Source organism: Nycticebus coucang, chromosome 14 (assembly GCF_027406575.1).
Source record: "Nycticebus coucang isolate mNycCou1 chromosome 14, mNycCou1.pri, whole genome shotgun sequence".
In the NCBI taxonomy this organism is placed as follows: domain Eukaryota; kingdom Metazoa; phylum Chordata; class Mammalia; order Primates; family Lorisidae; genus Nycticebus; species Nycticebus coucang.
In genome coordinates, this window is record NC_069793.1 from 17,913,032 (window position 1) to 17,930,516 (window position 17,485).

At 41.9% G+C, this 17,485-nt stretch overlaps 1 protein-coding gene across 1 annotated transcript in view; it reads left to right on the plus strand.

Moving 5' to 3' along the window:
• The window catches only part of FNBP4 (formin binding protein 4), a 49,380-nt gene that overhangs the window by 12,202 nt on the left and 19,693 nt on the right, over positions 1-17,485 (plus strand). The window contains 6 exon segments of the mRNA XM_053561757.1: positions 2,179-2,520; positions 3,712-3,922; positions 9,316-9,440; positions 12,397-12,501; positions 15,019-15,152; positions 16,139-16,326. Of these exon segments, the coding sequence (XP_053417732.1) occupies positions 2,179-2,520; positions 3,712-3,922; positions 9,316-9,440; positions 12,397-12,501; positions 15,019-15,152; positions 16,139-16,326 (1,105 nt within the window).

Below are 17,485 nucleotides of genomic sequence, written 5' to 3' on the forward strand. Positions count from 1 at the left end.
GCAGCAGCCAACCAGGCAGGACTCCTGGTCCCCTCTCCACTTCAAACAGAATCATTCCACCTACGATTTCAAATAAAAAGGACTACCTTAAAACCTATTTACAGGTTAAGCATGCTCTATCTGAAATAGTAGAGACCAGAAGTGTTACAGGTTTCAAATTTTTTTGGATTCTGAAATATTTGCATTATACTTACTGATTGAGCTGTCCCGATATGACTATCCAAAATCTGAAATGTTTCAGTGGGCATTTCCTTTCATTGTCATGATAGTGTCCAAAAAGTTTCAGATTTGGGAACATCTTGGATTTTCGTAATTGGGTTATTCAGCCTATGCTAATGAAATGTAAGCATTTCTGTGGCTACATTAATAAGAAAAGCAGTTGTATTCTTTAGGAAGTATATGTTGAATTATGGTTTATCTTCAGTTTTAAAATGATGACTTTTTGGAATCAAAAAGTACCTTTTTTTGGGGGGGGGGGGACATAGTCTCAAGCTATTGCCTTGGGGGTAGAGTGCCTTGGCATTATAGCTCAAGCAACCTCCAACTCTTGGGCTCAAGAGATCCTCTTGCCTCCATTTTTCTTTTCTTTTCTTTTCTTTTTTGAGACAGAGCCTCAAGCTGTCACCCTGGGTAGAGTGCCATGGCATCACAGCTCACAGCAACCTCCAAATCCTGGGCTTGAGCTATGCTCTTGCCTCAGCCTCCCAAATAGCTGGGACTACAGGTGCCTGCCACAAAGCCCAGCTATTTTTTGGTTGTAGTTGTTGTTGTTTGGCAGTCCCAGGCTGGATTCGAACAGGCCAGCTCTGGTGTATGTGGCAGCGCCTTAGCCACTTGAGCTACAGGTGCTGAGCCAAGTTTTTCTATTTTTAGCAGAGACAGGGTCTCTCTTACTCTGGCTCAGGCTAGTCTCTAACTCGTGAGCTCAAGCAATCCTCCCAGAGTGCTGGGATTCTAGGCAAAAGTCACTGCGCCTTGCCCCCAAAAATACTTTTAAAATAATCTTTACAATTCTAGGAAGGAGGATGGACAAGTATTATCCCATTGGGGAAAATACTTTAAATATAATCACATATTTCACTTACCTCTAAGTCACCTTTACATCATACCTGTGAAGTTTTAATAACACGATAGAAGACAACGAAGATTTATCTAGTCGTGTGTTGAGCTCGTGAATTACTGATATTATTTAAATCTACCTCTGCTTATTATTAGTCTATGTTTTGTCATCCTGCGAAAAGCAGGGAGGATATTTTTCAGTTTTCCCTAGTGCTAGGCTCTAGTTCAATCACTGCCTTTCTAAAATAATAGTGTTCTGTTACATATGTGTAATGGGACAAATATACCAGCCTTTTGGGACGTGGTTTTAAAAAATACCCAGGGATGCCAGGTGTGGTGGCTCACGCCTATAATCCTAGCACTCTGGGAGGCTAAGACCAGGTGGATTGCCTGAGCTCACAATCATGAGTTCGAGATCAACCTGAGCCACAGCAAGACCTTGTCTCTAAAACATAGCTGGGTGTTGGGCGGCGCCTGTGGCTCAAAGGAGTAGGGCACCGGGCCCCATATGCCGGAGGTGGCAGGTTCAAATCTGGCCCACCACTCAAAAACTACAAGAAAAAAAAAAAAAGAGAGAGAGAAAAACAATAGCCAGGTGTTGTGGGCTCCTGTAGTCCCAGCTCCTTGGGAGGCTGAGGAAAGAGAATGGCTTGAGTCCAAGAGTTTGAGGTTGCTGTGAGCTAAGACATCATGGCACCCTACTAAGGGTGATCTAGTGAGACTCTGTTTCAAAAAAAAAAAAAAAAAAATACCCAGTGACTGACTGAAAGTAGTTAATGTAACAATAGAGACTAGGGGTGATACCTCGCGTCTGTATTCCCAGCAGTCTGAGAAGCCAAGGCAGGGGGATCGAGCTCAGAGACCCTATCTCGAAAACTAGCTGGGAGTTGTGGCCAGTGCTTTTTATAGTCCCAGCTACAAGGAAGGCTGAGGCAAGTGGATTACTTGAGCCCAAGAGTTTGAGGTTGCTGTGAGCTATGATGCTACAGCACTCAACCCTAGGGCAACTGAGTTAGACTCTGTCTCAAAAAAAAAAAAAAAAAAATGAATAATTGAATGTGTATGTAGTTAAGACTTCTCTAAAAATTAAATGAGACTAAATTATTTTAACCTTTATAGGAAGTAAATGAAGGCATTCAAGCTCTCGCAAATAATGAGGAAGAAAAGAAAGGGGTAGCAGCATCACTGCTCGCTCCTTTATTGCCCGAGGGAATAAAAGAGGAAGAGGAGAGATGGAGAAGAAAAGTGATTTGCAAAGAAGAGCCCCTTCTGGAAGTAAAAGAAATAATAAGTACAACAGTAGAAGAAGCAGCAACAGTAGTCAAGCCACAGGAAGTTACGTTGGACAGTATTGAAGACCCTTCTCAGGAGGATCTTTGCAGTGTCGTCCAGTCTGGAGAAAGTGAGGAGGAAGAGGAACAAGATACCCTTGAGCTGGAGCTAGTTTTGGAAAGGAAAAAAGTAAGATTTTGAAGGTTTAGCTGAAGTGTGTTTTTTTTTCCCCCTAGGACTATTGTACACCAGGAACATTGCACTTGACTTATCCCCATTGTTGAGATTTTGTTTATATTATGATGCTTTTGTCAGGGGACAGCCAATAAAGCATTCTGATTTAAGTATAGGTGCGATGAGTAATGAAACTTTGATCTAATTTCTTAACAAGTGAACGTTGTGATATTTTGGTTTTTAATCCTGCAATTAAAGTGCAGAGACAAGCCATGACGTTGTTTGAATGGGTAAATGGGCATTGTACAATACAGATTAAAAGGAACCTATAATTTCATGTTCCTCGTTTTTTTAAAAATGGTCCACAGGAATCATTCCTCATTGGGAGGTTAGTTTTTATCTATTTTCTGCCCTCTCCCCCCCTTTTTTTAGAACTGTCTAATCTGCCTTTAAAGGTCTACCTTTTTCTTTTTTTTTTGTAGAGACAAGAGTTTCACTTTATTGCCCTCGGTAGAGTGCCGTGGCGTCACACAGCTTACAGCAACCTCCAACTTTTGTAACAGTAATAGTACCTTGAAGCTTTTCCCCCATTTGAAGATTTTTGAAGCTATGGGGGCTAGATAAATTAAGCTTTTTCTGTTGGGTAAACTGAAAATTTTTCATGTTTGGAACGCTGGAACCTGTCCCCTTCAAGTCAGTATTTCCTATTGTAATCATGGATAAGCATATATTGATTAGCAATAGAATATGGATAATGTTCAGTTCTGATGGAAAAATGTATTAGGAAATATTTCCTGCCAGGCCCAATGGCTCACAACTGTAATCCTAGCACTATGGGAGACCAAGGCAGGTGGATCTGCTGAGCTCAGGCATTCAAGACCAGCCTAAGCAAAGAGTGACCCCCATCTCTACTAAACACAGAAAAACTAGCCAGGAGTTGTAGCTGGTGCCTATAGTCTCAGCTACTTGGGAGGCTGAGCCAAGAGAATCGCTTGAGCCCAAGAGTCTGAGGTTGCTGTGAGCTATGACACCAGAACACTACCAAGGGGGACAAAGTAAAACTCTGTCTCAGAAAAACAAAACAAATGTTTTCTATTCTCAAAGGTTTTTAATTCTAAAAATATAGTCATGGCCATTATTCTTGCTACTGATCAATGCATAAGTAAGCAGATAATGACGCTGACTTCGTTGTTATGTTCTCTGCAGGCAGAGTTGCGAGCCTTGGAGGAAGGAGATGGTAGTGTGTCAGGGTCTAGTCCATGTTCTGATACCAGCCAACCAGCATCTCAAGATGGAATGCGTAGACTTATGACTAAAAGAGGAAAATGGAAGATGTTTGTTCGAGCTACCAGTCCAGAATCCACTAGTCGGAGTTCTAGCAAAACTGGACGAGATACTCCAGAAAATGGAGAAACTGGTAATTCATGCTTCATGTTAAGCTTCAAAGTTGAACCATATGGATGGGAAAAAAATAATTCTTTTCCATTTTAAATTTCCCCTTCAGCAAAAAAGAGGGAGATCATACCTTTCTGTTTTGGGGGCGTCAGAAATGATGCTTCCTTCTACTCCTCTACCTTTTCCTCTTCCACCTTTAGTAGAGGAGTGTATGAGTGGAGAGTGAGAGAGGCTGACATCCATTGGGTGTTGTATTCATTACTGAGTGGGGATTACTTCTCTCTCAAAAGCAGTAGAAAAGATGGACACTCCCCTCATTTTTTTGTTGCTTGCTGCAGAAATTGCCTTGATGTGTCTGAAACCCATGGGTAGCCTTTGTTCACTAGTTCCAACTGCTAAGCAAAGCAGGCAAGGACTACTTCTGGTGAGCACACCCTCATTTCTGTGTAGAAGTTGCCCCAGCCTCCATGGGTGGGAAGATAATTTGGTCCTGTCACGAGGACTCAAATTGTCTTCTTTCAGGGTTGAAGAGGCCATGCTGCATTTTTCAGTTGTATGAGAGAAGCTTGAATAAAACTAGCATTTTAATCTCCATTTTGGCCCTAATTCTGTGGTTAAAAGGCAGCAATAAGAGCTCAGTTGGTAGGAGCCAGCCACATACATTATGGCTAGCGGTTCAAACCCGGCCAGGGCTAGCTAAAACAATGACAACTCCCAGCAACACCAAAAATAGCTGGACATTGTGGCGGGCACCTGTAGTCCCAGCTACTTGGGACGCTAAGGTAAGAGGATCATTTGAGCCCAAGAGTTTGAGGTTGCTGTGAGCTGTGATGCCACGGCACTCTACCCAGGGTGACAGCTTGAAACTCTGTCTCAAAAAAAAAAAAAAGGCAATGAGGTTTGAACAACAAACCTTAATTGAGTACACCTACCAGAAAATACTTGTGTACGGCATGGTTAAAACACAAACAGCTGGGCACACAGAGGCCAAGGCAGGAGGATCATTTGAGCCTGAGAGTTCAAGGCTAGCCTGGGCGAAGTTTCCCTTCCTCTTTTTTTTTTTTTTATTTTTTTTTTTTTGAGACAGTCTCCCTTTGTCTCCCTCGGTGCTATGAGAGTGCTATGGATTCACAGCTCAGAGCAACCTCAAACTCTTGGGCTCAAGTGATTCTCTTGCCACAGCTTCCTAGATAGCTAGGACTATAGACGCCCACCACAACACCTGGCTATTTTTTTAGTGTAGTTGTTATTGTTTAACAGGCCCAGGCTGGGTTCAAACCCACCAGCCACAGTATATGTGGTTGGCACCTTAGCCACTGAGCTATATAGGCGCTGAGCCCTTTTTTTTTTTTTGGAGACATAGTCTTAAGCTATCGCCGTGGGTAGAGTGCCATGGTGTCATAGGTCACTGCAACCTCCAACGCCGGCTCAAATAATTTTTTTGCCTCAGTTTTCCTATTTGTTAGTAGAGGTGGGGTCTCACTCTTGCTCAGGCTGGTCTCAAACTCATGAGCTCAGGCAATCCACCCACCTCAGCCTCCCAGAGTGCTAGGATTAAGGTGCGAGCCACTGCGCATGGCCTCTTCGTTCCTCTTTTCCTTGTTCTTATTCCATACCCCTGTGGTCCATTTCTCTGCCATTTATATTTGTGCTGACATATCTTTTCAGACCTTCTCTATCTTTGCATAGAGATGTCCCATCAATGGACATTCATTTTTTATTTTTTTTAGACAGAGTCTCACTATGTTGCCTCAGTAGAGTGCTATGGTGTCACAGCTCACAGCAACCTCCAACTCTTGGGCTCTGTCTTGCCTCAGCCTCCCAAGTACCTTGGACTAGAGGTGCCTGCCACAACGCCCAGCTGTTTTTTGTTGTAGTTGCCATTGTTTAGCTGGCCCAGGCCAGGTTCAAACCCGCCACCCTCCATGTATGTGGCTGGTGCCATAACCACTGTGCTATGGGTGCTAAGCCATCGATGGACATTTAAATTGTGTTTGTTCCACTCTTTAAAAAATAATGTTGACTGGACGCAGTGGCCCATGCTTGTATCCCCAGCAGTTTGGGGGAGAGGTCACAGTGGGAAGATTGCTTGGTGCCAGAGTTTGAGACTCGTTTGGGAAACAAAGCAACACCCTGTCTCTACAGAACATAAATAAAAAATTTGGCTGGGCATGATGGTGTGCACCAACACTCCTGCCTACTCAGGAGGCTGAAAAGGGGGAGTTGTTTGAGCCCAGGAGTTAAAGACTGCAGGAGCTATGATGATACTATACTTCAACCTGGGCAATAGAATGAGAACTCATTTCTATTTTTAAAAAAGAAAAACAGAGGGCGGCGCCTGTGGCTCAGTCGGTAAGGCGCAGACCCCATATGCCGAGGGTGGCGGGTTCAAACCCAGCCCCGGCTGAACTGCAACCAAAAAATAGCCGGGTGTTGTGGCGGGCGCCTGTAGTCCCAGCTACTTGGGAGGCTGAGGCAAGAGAATCGCTTAAGCCCAGGAATTGGAGGTTGCTGTGAGCTATTTGATGCCATGGCACTCTACCGAGGGCCATAAAGTGAGACTCTGTCTCTACAAAAAAAAAAAGAAAGAAAGAAAGAAAAACAGAGCAGAGTGTGGTAGCTCACACCTGTAATCCTAGCACTCTAGGAGGGCTAGGCAGGTAGATAGCTTGAACTCACAGGTTCAAGATCAGTCTGAGCAAAAAGAGAGACCCTGTCTCTACTAAAAATAGAAAAAACTAAGGTAAGAGGATCACTTGAGTCTAAGAGTTGGAGGTTACTGTGAGCTGTGACGCCAGAGTACTCTACCCAGGGCTATAGTTTGAGACTCTGTTTCCAAAAAAAAAAATACCCAGGCATTGTGGCAGGTGACTATAGTCCCAGCTTCTTGGGGGGTTGAGGCAAGAGAATCACTTAAGCCCAAGAGTTTGAGGTTGCTGTGAGGTATGACGCCTTGATCCTCTACCGAGGTTGACAATATGAGACTTTGTCTCAAGAAAAAGAATAAATGTTGCAGTTGTATAATCAGGAAAGCTTTATAGGCCACAGAAAATGAATAGATTGTGGTATATTCTTACATAAGGTATATGAGAACTGGTGACATATTGAGTAAACCATAGTTATATTCATCAAATGAATTGATCTTTGAAATAAATTTTGAACAAAAAAGCCACAAAACAATGTATATGTTAATATTTTATGTATATAAATTGGAAAATAAGCAAAAAATGTACGTAAGTTCTGTCCATGATGAAAGTAAAGGAAGATAGTGACAAACACCATAAAGATAGAGGTATGTGCGGTCTGTGTGTATTAACAAGGCACACAGAGCTTCTGAGGTGCTTGGTGTATTCGGTTTTAATACTAGGAAGCTATATTGTTCATTTTGTTCTTTAGAATGTATTATACTTATTTGTTGTCTTTCATAATGAATAATGCTATAATAAATATCCTGGTTCTTATATCTTCTTTTAATAAATTTTTTTTGAGGCAGTCTTACTTTGTCTCACTTGGTGAAGTGCTGTAGCATAGCTCACAGCAACTTCCAACTCTTGGGCTCAAGTGCTTCTCTTGCCTCAGCCTCCCGAGTAGCTGGGACTACAGGTGCTTGCTACCACACTCGGCTATTTCTCAGATGAGGTCTCGCTTTAGCTCAGGCTGGTCTCAAACCTGTGAGCTCAGACAATCTACCCACCTCAGCCTCCCAAGTGCTGGGATTACAAACATGAGCCACCCTCCCTGGCCTTAATTTATTTTTTTACGACTGGTCAAGTAGGATCAGATACTGTGGCTCACGCCTGTAATCCCAGCACTTGGGAGGCCGAGGTGGATAGATTGCCTAAGCTCAACAAATTCAAGACCATCCTGAGCAAGAGTGAGACCCTCATCTCTGAAAAATAGATAGGCATCTGGCAGGCGCCTATGGTCCCTGGGAGGTTGAGGTAAGAGAATAGCTTAAGCCCGAGTTAGAGGTTGCTGTGAGCTGTGACATCACAGCACTCTACCCAGGGCGACAAAGTGAGACTGTCTCAAAAAAAAAAAAAAGAAAAGATAAAAGACTAGTGAAGTGTAGTAGTGAGAAAGCAGGGCAAGAGTAGACCAAGAAATTCCATCTGTGACTTTCTAAACATCAGTTGAGATAACTCACTGTCTTCAGACTAGCTGATCCCGGTGCTGTTATTTTTATGCACATTTAATTATCACTACAGTGCAGATTCCTAGTGTTACATTGCATTCTAATGTGACAGAGTCTGCTTAATTGTGAAATTTTTATACTTGGCCGTCAGATACAAGATTTCTAATAAATGATGGCATTATAAAAACTGATATTCTCATGACTATCATTTACATTGTATGTATGGGAAACTTTTGGGTTTAGAAGTATTAAGAAAAAAGGTAACAAGGAGGAGCTGCAGTGGTTAATGTTTCTGGAGCAAACACAAGAAAAATGGTAACAGAGCTCATATCTTGTGCTTCATTTAAGCTAGTGGTAAACCCATTCTCTTTTGGAGGGTTCTACTACCAATAGATATGAGCACCAACCAGAAAGGTGAGTCCAATATAGATTGTCGTCTATAGGTCTTAATCAGTTTTGGAAGGAAGTTTTCAGATGATTAAAAATTAATGCTGCTCTGATTTTGAGAGCCTTTCCTTCCAGCCTCCCATCTTAGTATTTTAGGCTTGATATCTACCTTGGAAAGTAACCAAAGCAATGGTATTCTGGAAAAGAAGATAAGGAATTATGTTAAGGAGAAAAGGAAAGCAGAAACTATATAGAATAATCTTCGTTTTTTTGTTACTGTGTACAGTCTCAATCTGTCGCCCTGGGTAGAGGGCTGTGGCATCATCGCTCATAGCAACCTCCATCTCTTGGACTCAAGCGATCATCTTGCCCTAGTTCTGTTTTTAGTAGATAGAATAATCTTTGTTTTTTTGTTACTGTGTACAGTCTCAAGCTGTCGCCCTGGGTAGAGGGCTGTGGCATCATCGCTCCTAGCAACCTCCATCTCTTGGACTCAAGCGACCATCTTGCCTTAGTTCTGTTTTTAGTAGAGACGGGATCTTGCTTTTGCTCAGACTGGTCTCAAATTCAGTGAGCTCAAGCAATCCACCCACCCCAGCCTGGGATTACAGGCGTGAGCCACCTCACCTGGCCTATGTAGGATAATCCGATAGAATGAAGTAAAATTTTATTTATACCTGTATCTTAAGAAAGATGATTATAAAGGGTAAAGTTTTGGGCTTTATAAATATAGCAGGTTGAAAAATTATAGGGGCTTTAATGAGTAAGGAGAAAAGGCAAAGGAGAGCTTTTGGTGACCTTTTTCAGTTATCTGCTAAATGGGGTAGAAAATACATGTGGGGTTCTACTGGTATTGGTCCTTCTTATTTAATTTTACATGTTTTCTTTTATAGCAATTGGTGCTGAAATTTTAGAAAAAACAGATGAGAATTCAGACAAAGAGATGGAAGTGGAAGAATCTCCAGAGAAAACCAAAGTACAAATAGCACCAAAGGTAGAAGAAGAACAGGATTTGAAAGTAAGTATATCACTTAATGCAGCTTGACGATTATTTTTTTCTTTTTTTTCTTTAGAGACAGAGTCTCACTTTGTCACCTTCAGTAGAGTGCTGTCATGTCACAGCTCACAGCAACCTCCAGCTCCTGGGCTTAGGCGATTCTCTTGCCTCAGCCTCCCAAGTAGCTGGGACTACAGGCGCCCGCCACAACGCCCGGCTATTTGACAAAACTTTTTTTTTTTTTTTTTGTTGAGCTGAGGTCTCACTCTGGCTCAGGCTGGTCTCGAACCTGCGAGCTCAGGCAATTTACTCACCTCGGCCTCCCAAGTGCTAGGATTGGTGTGAGCTCGGTGTCAGCCACCATGCCCAGCCCTAGACTAATGTTTTTGTTTTTTTTTTTTTTGTAGAGACAAAGTCTCACTGTACCGCCCTCGGGTAGAGTGCCGTGGCATCACACGGCTCACAGCAACCTCTAACTCTTAGGCTTACGCGATTCTCCTGCCTCAGCCTCTCGAGCAGCTGGGACCACAGGCGCCCGCCACAACGCCCGACTATTTTTCTGTTGCAGTTTGGCTGGGGCTGGGTCCGAACCCGCCACCCTCGGCATGTGGGGCCGGCACCCTACTCACTGAGCCACAGGCGCCGCCCTAGACTAATGTTTTTTAAAAGGCCAGTCATTAAACTACTTTCTATTAGCAAGTAGTAGAAGGAATCTTTGCTGTTTCCCAGGCTAAATCATTTACTTGGATATATGAAAAGATCTTATTTAAGGTTGAAATAGGAATTAAAGGGCTGACTTGCTATTGAGAAATAATTCCAAAATAAATTCTAAATACTGCTTATTTTCAAGTTAAGCCTTGTTTAGAAAGCAGTAGCTTATCAATATAGGCTTTTCTGGCTTGGGAGTACTAACAAGACTAGAAGTGTGTTTTTTTTGGTTTGTTTTTTTTTTTTTTTGAGATAAAGTCTCAAGCTGTCACGCTGGGTACAGTACCATGGTGTCACAGCTCACAGCAACCTCCAACGATTCTCTTGCCTCAGCCTCCCAAGTAGCTGGGACTACAGGCGCCCGCCACAACGCCCGGCTTTTTTTTGGTTGTAGTTGTCATTGCTGTTTGGCAGGCCTGGGCTGGATTTGAACCCACCAGCTCCGGTATATGTGGCTGGGGACCTAGCCTCTGAGCTACAAGCACCAAGCCGAGACTAGAAGTTATAGATAATACAAAGGCATATTTAGTCCTACTTGTATTTCTAACCCATTAACGAGAATTAGTCTAAGTAAGTATTGGCTATTTAAGGGTAGTCTGAAACAAAACACATAGCATATTCTTTTGTCTTAAAAGAGAGAGAACTCTTTGGTTTGTTAGAACCATATAGAAGGGACTAGAGAATTCATTTTGTTTTAAGCTTCAGTAAGTAGCTTGTATAAGCAACTAGTAATGGATAATTGGCAATATTGCAAGTCATATCATTCAGAACATATTTTCTCCAGCTTTATTGAGGTATAATTGACAAAAGTTAAATATTTACTATGAACAGCATAATAGTTTGCTTACATGTGGCTCGGGGACCGTAGCACAGTGGTTATGGTACCAGCCACATGCACCTGGCAGGTTTAAGCCCGGCCCTGGCCAGCTAAACAATGACAACTACAACCAAAAAAAAAAAAAAAAATAGCCAGGCATTGTGGCGGGCACCTATAGTCCCAGCTACTTGGGAAGCTGAGACAAGAGAATCACTTAGACCCAAGAGTTTGAGGTTGCTGTGAGCTATGATGCCATAGCACTCTACCAAGGGCAACAAAGTGAGAATCTGTCTCAAAAATAATAATAATAATTTGCTACATGTGATACAATTACCATGAACTAGCTAATTACCCTATTACTTTGCTTAGTTTGCATCTTTTGTTTGTATATGTCTTGAGAACATTTAAGATCTAATCTCTTAAACAAATTTCAAATATAAAGACAATAGTGCTTTTTTTGTTTCTTTCTTTTTTTTTTTTTTTTTTGAGACAGAGCCTCAAGCCCTCGCCCTGGGTAGAGTGCTGTGGCATCACAGCTCACAACTAACCTCCAACTCCTGGGCTCAAGCCATCTTCTTGTCTCTGCCTCCCAAGTAGCTGGGACTATAGGCGCCCACCACAACGCCTAGCTATTTTTTGGTTGCAGCCATCGTTGTTGTTTGGCGGGCCCAGGCGGGATTCGACCTGCCAGCTCAGGTGTATGTGGCTGGCGCCTTAGCCGCTTGAGCCAGGCACCGAGCCATAAAAACAATAGTGTTGACAACTACAGTCATCATGTTGTGTCTTAGATTCCCCCAAATTTACTCGTTTTATAACTTAAATTTTGTATTCTTTGACTGAAATCTTCCCATTTCAGGCCATCTTTCTCAGTTCAGCCTTTTAGATTGGGGTCTCTTTTTAACTGTTGAATTCCATATTATACTAGAATGTATTATAGTAGATTGAGTAGAGGTATGCATTTAATTCCTATAGAACTTACGTCATTACTGAGCTTTTTTTTTTTTGGAGACAGTCTGAAGCTATCGCCCTGGGTAGAGTGCTGTGACATCACAGCTCACAGCAACCTCAAACTCTTGGGCTTAAGCAATTCAACCCCAGCCTCCCAGGTAGCCGTGACTAGGGTGCCCTCCACAATGCCTGGCTATCTTTTTTTGTTGTTGCAGTTGTCTTTGTTTTAGCTGGCCCAGGCCAGGTTCGAACCCACCAGCCTTGGTGTATGTGGCTGGCACTATACCCACTAAGCTATGGGTGCCGCCTGTTACTGAGCACTTTTTATCACTTACTATGTGAAAATTATTTTATACAAATAAGAATTTTATTTTATCCATGAGTAGATACAGCTGTTTATAGACTCATATTGTATCTGTAATAGTAAATGCAATTCTTTACGTAATATAGAAAATATTGCTAATTCTATTTTTATTTTTACTTTTCTTCTTTCCTACATTATAGTTTCAGATTGGAGAGGTGGCAAATACCCTGACAAGTAAATTTGAATTCCTGGGCATTAATAGACAGTCCATCTCCAACTTTCATGTGCTGCTTTTACAGACTGAGGTAAGTTAGCCATTTTTTGGTAGAAACAGTGTTTAAATGAAATGCTATAAATGTTGAAGAATTTATCTTGCCCGGCAGAGTGGGTAGCTCATGCCTATAATGCAGCACTTTAGGAGGCCAAGGTAGGATGATTACTTGAGGATAAGAGTTCAAAGCTGTAGGGAGCTATGATTGTTCCACTCTTCTCCAGCCTGGGTGACAGAGGGAGATCCTATTCCCAAAAAAACTGCATCAACTATTTTTCATTCTTTTTTTTATTTGGTTCTTCTTGCCTTTTTTTTTTGAGACAGTCTCACTATGTCACCCTCAGTAGAGTGCTGTGGTATCACAGCTCATAGCAACCTCCAACTCTTGGGCTTAAGCAATTCTCTTGCCTCAGCCTCCCAAGTAGCTGCGACTACAGTACCCATCACAACACCCGGCTATTTTTGTTGTTGTTGTTATAGTTGTTTAGCTGGCCCAGACCAGGTTGGAACCCGCCACCCTTGCTTATTTTTAAACTTATATTTCTTTTCTTTTGTTGACTTTTTCTTTCTTTTTTCTTTAGAGACAGTGAGATTGTTGCCCAGGTTAGAGTGCAGTGGCATCAGCCTAGCTCATAGCAACCTCCAATTTCCTAGGTTCAAGCGATCCTCCTCCCTCTCCTTCCTGAATAGGTGGGACTAGCATGTGGCTAATTTTTCTAATTCTATGTGGGTTTTTTGTTTTGGGGGGGCGGTTTTGAGACAGAGTCTCAGTATATGCATTTAATTCCTATAGAACTTACGTCATTACTGAGCTTTTTGTTTTTTTTTTGGAGACAGTCTCAAGCTATCGCCCTGGGTAGAGTGCCATGGCATCACAGCTCACAGCAACCTCAAACTCTTGGGCTTACACGATTCTCTTGTCTCAGTCTCCCAGTAGCTGGGGCTACAGGCGCCCACCACAACGCCTGGCTGTTTTTTTTTTTTGTTATTGTTGTTTACCAGGCCTGGAGTCGGTTTTAAACCCACCAGCCCCGGTGCATGTGGCCAATGCCCTAACCATCGAAACAATGGGCACTGAGCCTAATTTTTCTATTTCTAGTACAGAAGAGGTCTCAATTCTTGCCCACACTGGTCTCAAACTGCTGAGTTCAAGGGTTTCTCCCTTCTTGGCCTCCCAGAGTGCTAGGATTACAAGCATAAGCCACTGTGCCTGCCCTTAAACATAAATTTCTGACCTTGATGCATATTTTAACCGTCATTCCAGGAAATAAAACTATATTTTAGCCCAGGCAAAATGTAATTATGAAGATGAATACTGAAAGTTTTGTGTGTAAGGATGATATCACCTTTAATAGATATATATTTTCAAAGAAAATTGTATTTATTGTGGTCAGATAAAGCCAGATTTTGAAAGTATCTTCTAAGTGTTAAAGCATTATAAATCTTCATGAAAGAAAATTCTGGGTCCTATTTGTAACCTGTGTACTTTATAAAATGACACAAAGATTATTAGATATGATGCTCCTGTAGGAAGTTGACTAATTTCCTTAATATATGAACCCTTTTGGTGGTACCTTGTAGCTCAGTGAGTAGGACGCCGGCCACATCCACCAAGGCTGGTGGGTTCGAACCTGGTGGGGCCAGCTGAAACAATAATAACTGCAACAACAACAAAAAATAGCCGGGTGTTGTGGCGGGCACCTATGGTCCTAGCTACTTGGGAGGCTGAGGCAAGAGAATCACTTAAGCCCAAGAGTTTGAGGCTGTTGTGAGCCGTGACACCATGGCACTCTACTGAGGGTGACATAGTGAGACTCTGTCTCAAAAAACATAAAAATAAAACCTTTAATTTTGATTGCTAACAGTACTGATCTAAGTGTACTGTGTTTCCCCAAAAAAGTAGATAACTGGGGGAACCAATTTTTTTTTCTTTTTGAGACAGTCTCACTGTGTCGTCCTGGAACCTCCAACTCTTGGGCTTAAGCGATTCTCTTGCCTCAGCCTCCCAAGTAGCTGGGACTATAGGCGCCCGCCACAACACCCAGCTATTTTTGTTGTTGTTATTGCGGTTGCCATTGCTGTTTAGCTGGCCTGGGCCAGGTTCAAACCCGCCAGGCTGGGTGTATGTGGCTGGCGCCCTACCCACTGAGCTACGGGCACCACCCTATGGATACCAGTTTTTAAATAAAGTCCAAAGAGGGAGACAAAACTGCTGCAACTCATTTTCACAGGTAACAGTGTTGGCAGTATAAAAATACACTGGAGCTTGGTCATCTTACAGAATTCTTCAGTATACTTAGCATTGATTTATGAGTTAAGATGGGGGGTATAGATTGCAAGAGGGACTTTGCCTAACAAATGCAATCAGTGTAATCTGGTTTATTGTACCCTCAATGAATCCCCAACAATAAAAAAAAAAAAGACAGGGGTGTATTTTTCTTTGGTCTACTTTCATCAGAGTACATTGATACAGTCTCAGAACAGAGATTCATTTCCTTTTAACTGTGCCTCCTAACATAATGTCTTTAACTTATTTCTCTCTTGGTTATAGACTCGAATTGCAGACTGGAGGGAAGGGGCTCTTAATGGAAACTACCTTAAACGAAAACTTCAGGATGCAGCAGAACAACTAAAACAGTATGAAATAAACGCCACTCCTAAAGGCTGGTCCTGCCACTGGGACAGGTACGCACTCTTCTCCCCTTTTCACCTTTCACCTTTGACATCTCAGACATGATTTGTGATCACCACCACCTGACGACGTGACAGCCTGTCTAGAGACTGAGAGCAGCAGCAGTTAGCAGTGCTGGGCAGGCAAAGCCCCAGCAAGCACAAAGGCTGAGCCAGCCACACATTGGAGAAACAAAAAGCAATGTTTAAAGTGTTCCATGTAACGGATTTTTTCCCAAGATTGGACAAAGCTGGTTTTTACTCTCCAGAGTGTTGCACGGAGTAGGGCGGGCTTGGGGGTTAAGCGCATGCGAGAGCTCTGTGCGCTTTACAGGACCTCTGGAAGCAACTACTCCTGATTAACCTCGGTGAAGTTAAGGAAAACTTCGTGGCTGAAGATGTGAATGAAGAACAAGATTACTATCCTCTGCCAGCAGGTCAGATGAAAACATTTCTTTATATATTTGGCTTTTCTTGGTTTTTTTTTTTTTTTCGTTATTTGAAATCTTTGCTCTTTTATTTTTCAGCTCCCAGATCCTCTCCCTCTCTTTAGCTTTCACTGTGTTTGATACCAAGAATATGAAATGTGAATTCCACGGTCCAAGAGGGGAAGAGTCACCTTTCACAAACTTCGTTCTCTTCTTTGGAAGGGAAATTAGTGTTCTAGGCGATTGAGTCCCTTCATTAATGAAACGTCAAACCCTGTTATGCATTGGCAAAAAAGAAAAAACAAAAAAAAAGAAAGATGTTTTCTAAGTCATCTGTTGGAGTGAGAGGGCTCAGGGCTGTATTCACAGAGCTGCTGGCAGTGCAGATAGCTTTGAATTATCCTTGGTTCTCCATCCTCAATTGTCAAAGCTCTTTGTTGCCTTTGTGAATAGCAGTCCTAAGAAGAGGTTCGTCCCTGTGAGAGCAGACTGCTGCCCTGGGACAGGACCAAATGGAAGTGTCTTTGTAGGAGAATGGGTTTTAAAACATGTGTTTTCTTTCTTGTAATTTAGGGATCATAGACGATATTTCTATGTAAACGAACAGTCGGGCGAGTCTCAGTGGGAGTTCCCAGATGGTGAGGAGGAGGAAGAAGAAAGCCAAGCGCAAGAAAACAGAGATGAGACTCTTCCTAAACAGACTTTGAAAGACAAAACTGGCAATGATTCAAATTCTGCAGAATCCTCTGAGAATACTACAGGTACAATAATTTACCCTGTATTAATTGGGCAGAAATGTTTTTTAGAGGAAAAAACAATCTTTCATTAAATTATAAAATTTAAGAAGAAAATAAGTTATATCATAATGTAAATTTCTAATTGAAAAATAGAGGCTTAAACTAAAATAAGTTATTCTGTTTGGAAATCAGCATATTGTTATGTTAAACTGCTCAAAATGAAAAGATGACCCAGTGTGTTTTGATTTAAAAGATTGTCCTATATCTATTATGCCATAGTCATTGCTATGGGTCTCCAAAAATAGGAAAGCTGATTAATGCTAAGGAACTAGACAGATGAACTGTCAATATCGAGTATGGGAAGACTTGTTCTCCAGGGCCAGGCAAGGTGGCTCACGCCTGTAATGCCAGCATTCTGGAAGGCCAAGGTGGCTGGATTGCCTGAGCAAGCGTGAGACCCCATCCCTAAAAATAGCTGGGTGTTGTGGCGGGCGCCTGTAATCCCAGCTACTCAGGAGTCTGAGGCAAGAGAATCGCTTGAGCCCAAGAGTTTGAGGTTGCTGTGAGCTAAGACTCCACGGCACTCCACTGAAGACCACAGATTGAGACTGTCTCAAAAAAAAAATAAAGACTTGTCCATTTCTATAGAACACTTAATCTGTTCATATTGCATCCTCATTTCTCAACTCCATTAATCTTACAAGAAGTATATAGTTGGCACAAATCACAAGGATATGAAGAAATGCTGTATAACTAGTACTTGTTTCAAAAAACAAAATTATTAGCCATTGAAAATGAACAATAGTCTACTGAAGGTGGTAAAGTGAGACTCTGTCTCAACAAAAAAAAAAGAAAGAAAGAAAATGAACAATATCCTAGTATAAAACAATCACAAATTTGATAGCTCATTCCATTTAAGATACTCTTAAAGGAATTCAGTTTTGTTATACTTTTTTTTTTTTTTTATTAATTTAAAGGTATATACAATTAGGTTACATTGTGTTTATTAGGAAGTTAGGGTTGTGTTTGAGTCCTAAAATAAGGCCTTATTTGTTCCTCAGTCATTCTGAGGATCTAATAGCTCTTCAGAAGAGCCCAAAACTCTATTGCCATGTTATTAAAGATACACCCCACCCCCAGTCTGTCTTTCTTGGAATGACAAAATGTAAGTGAGTAATGTAGT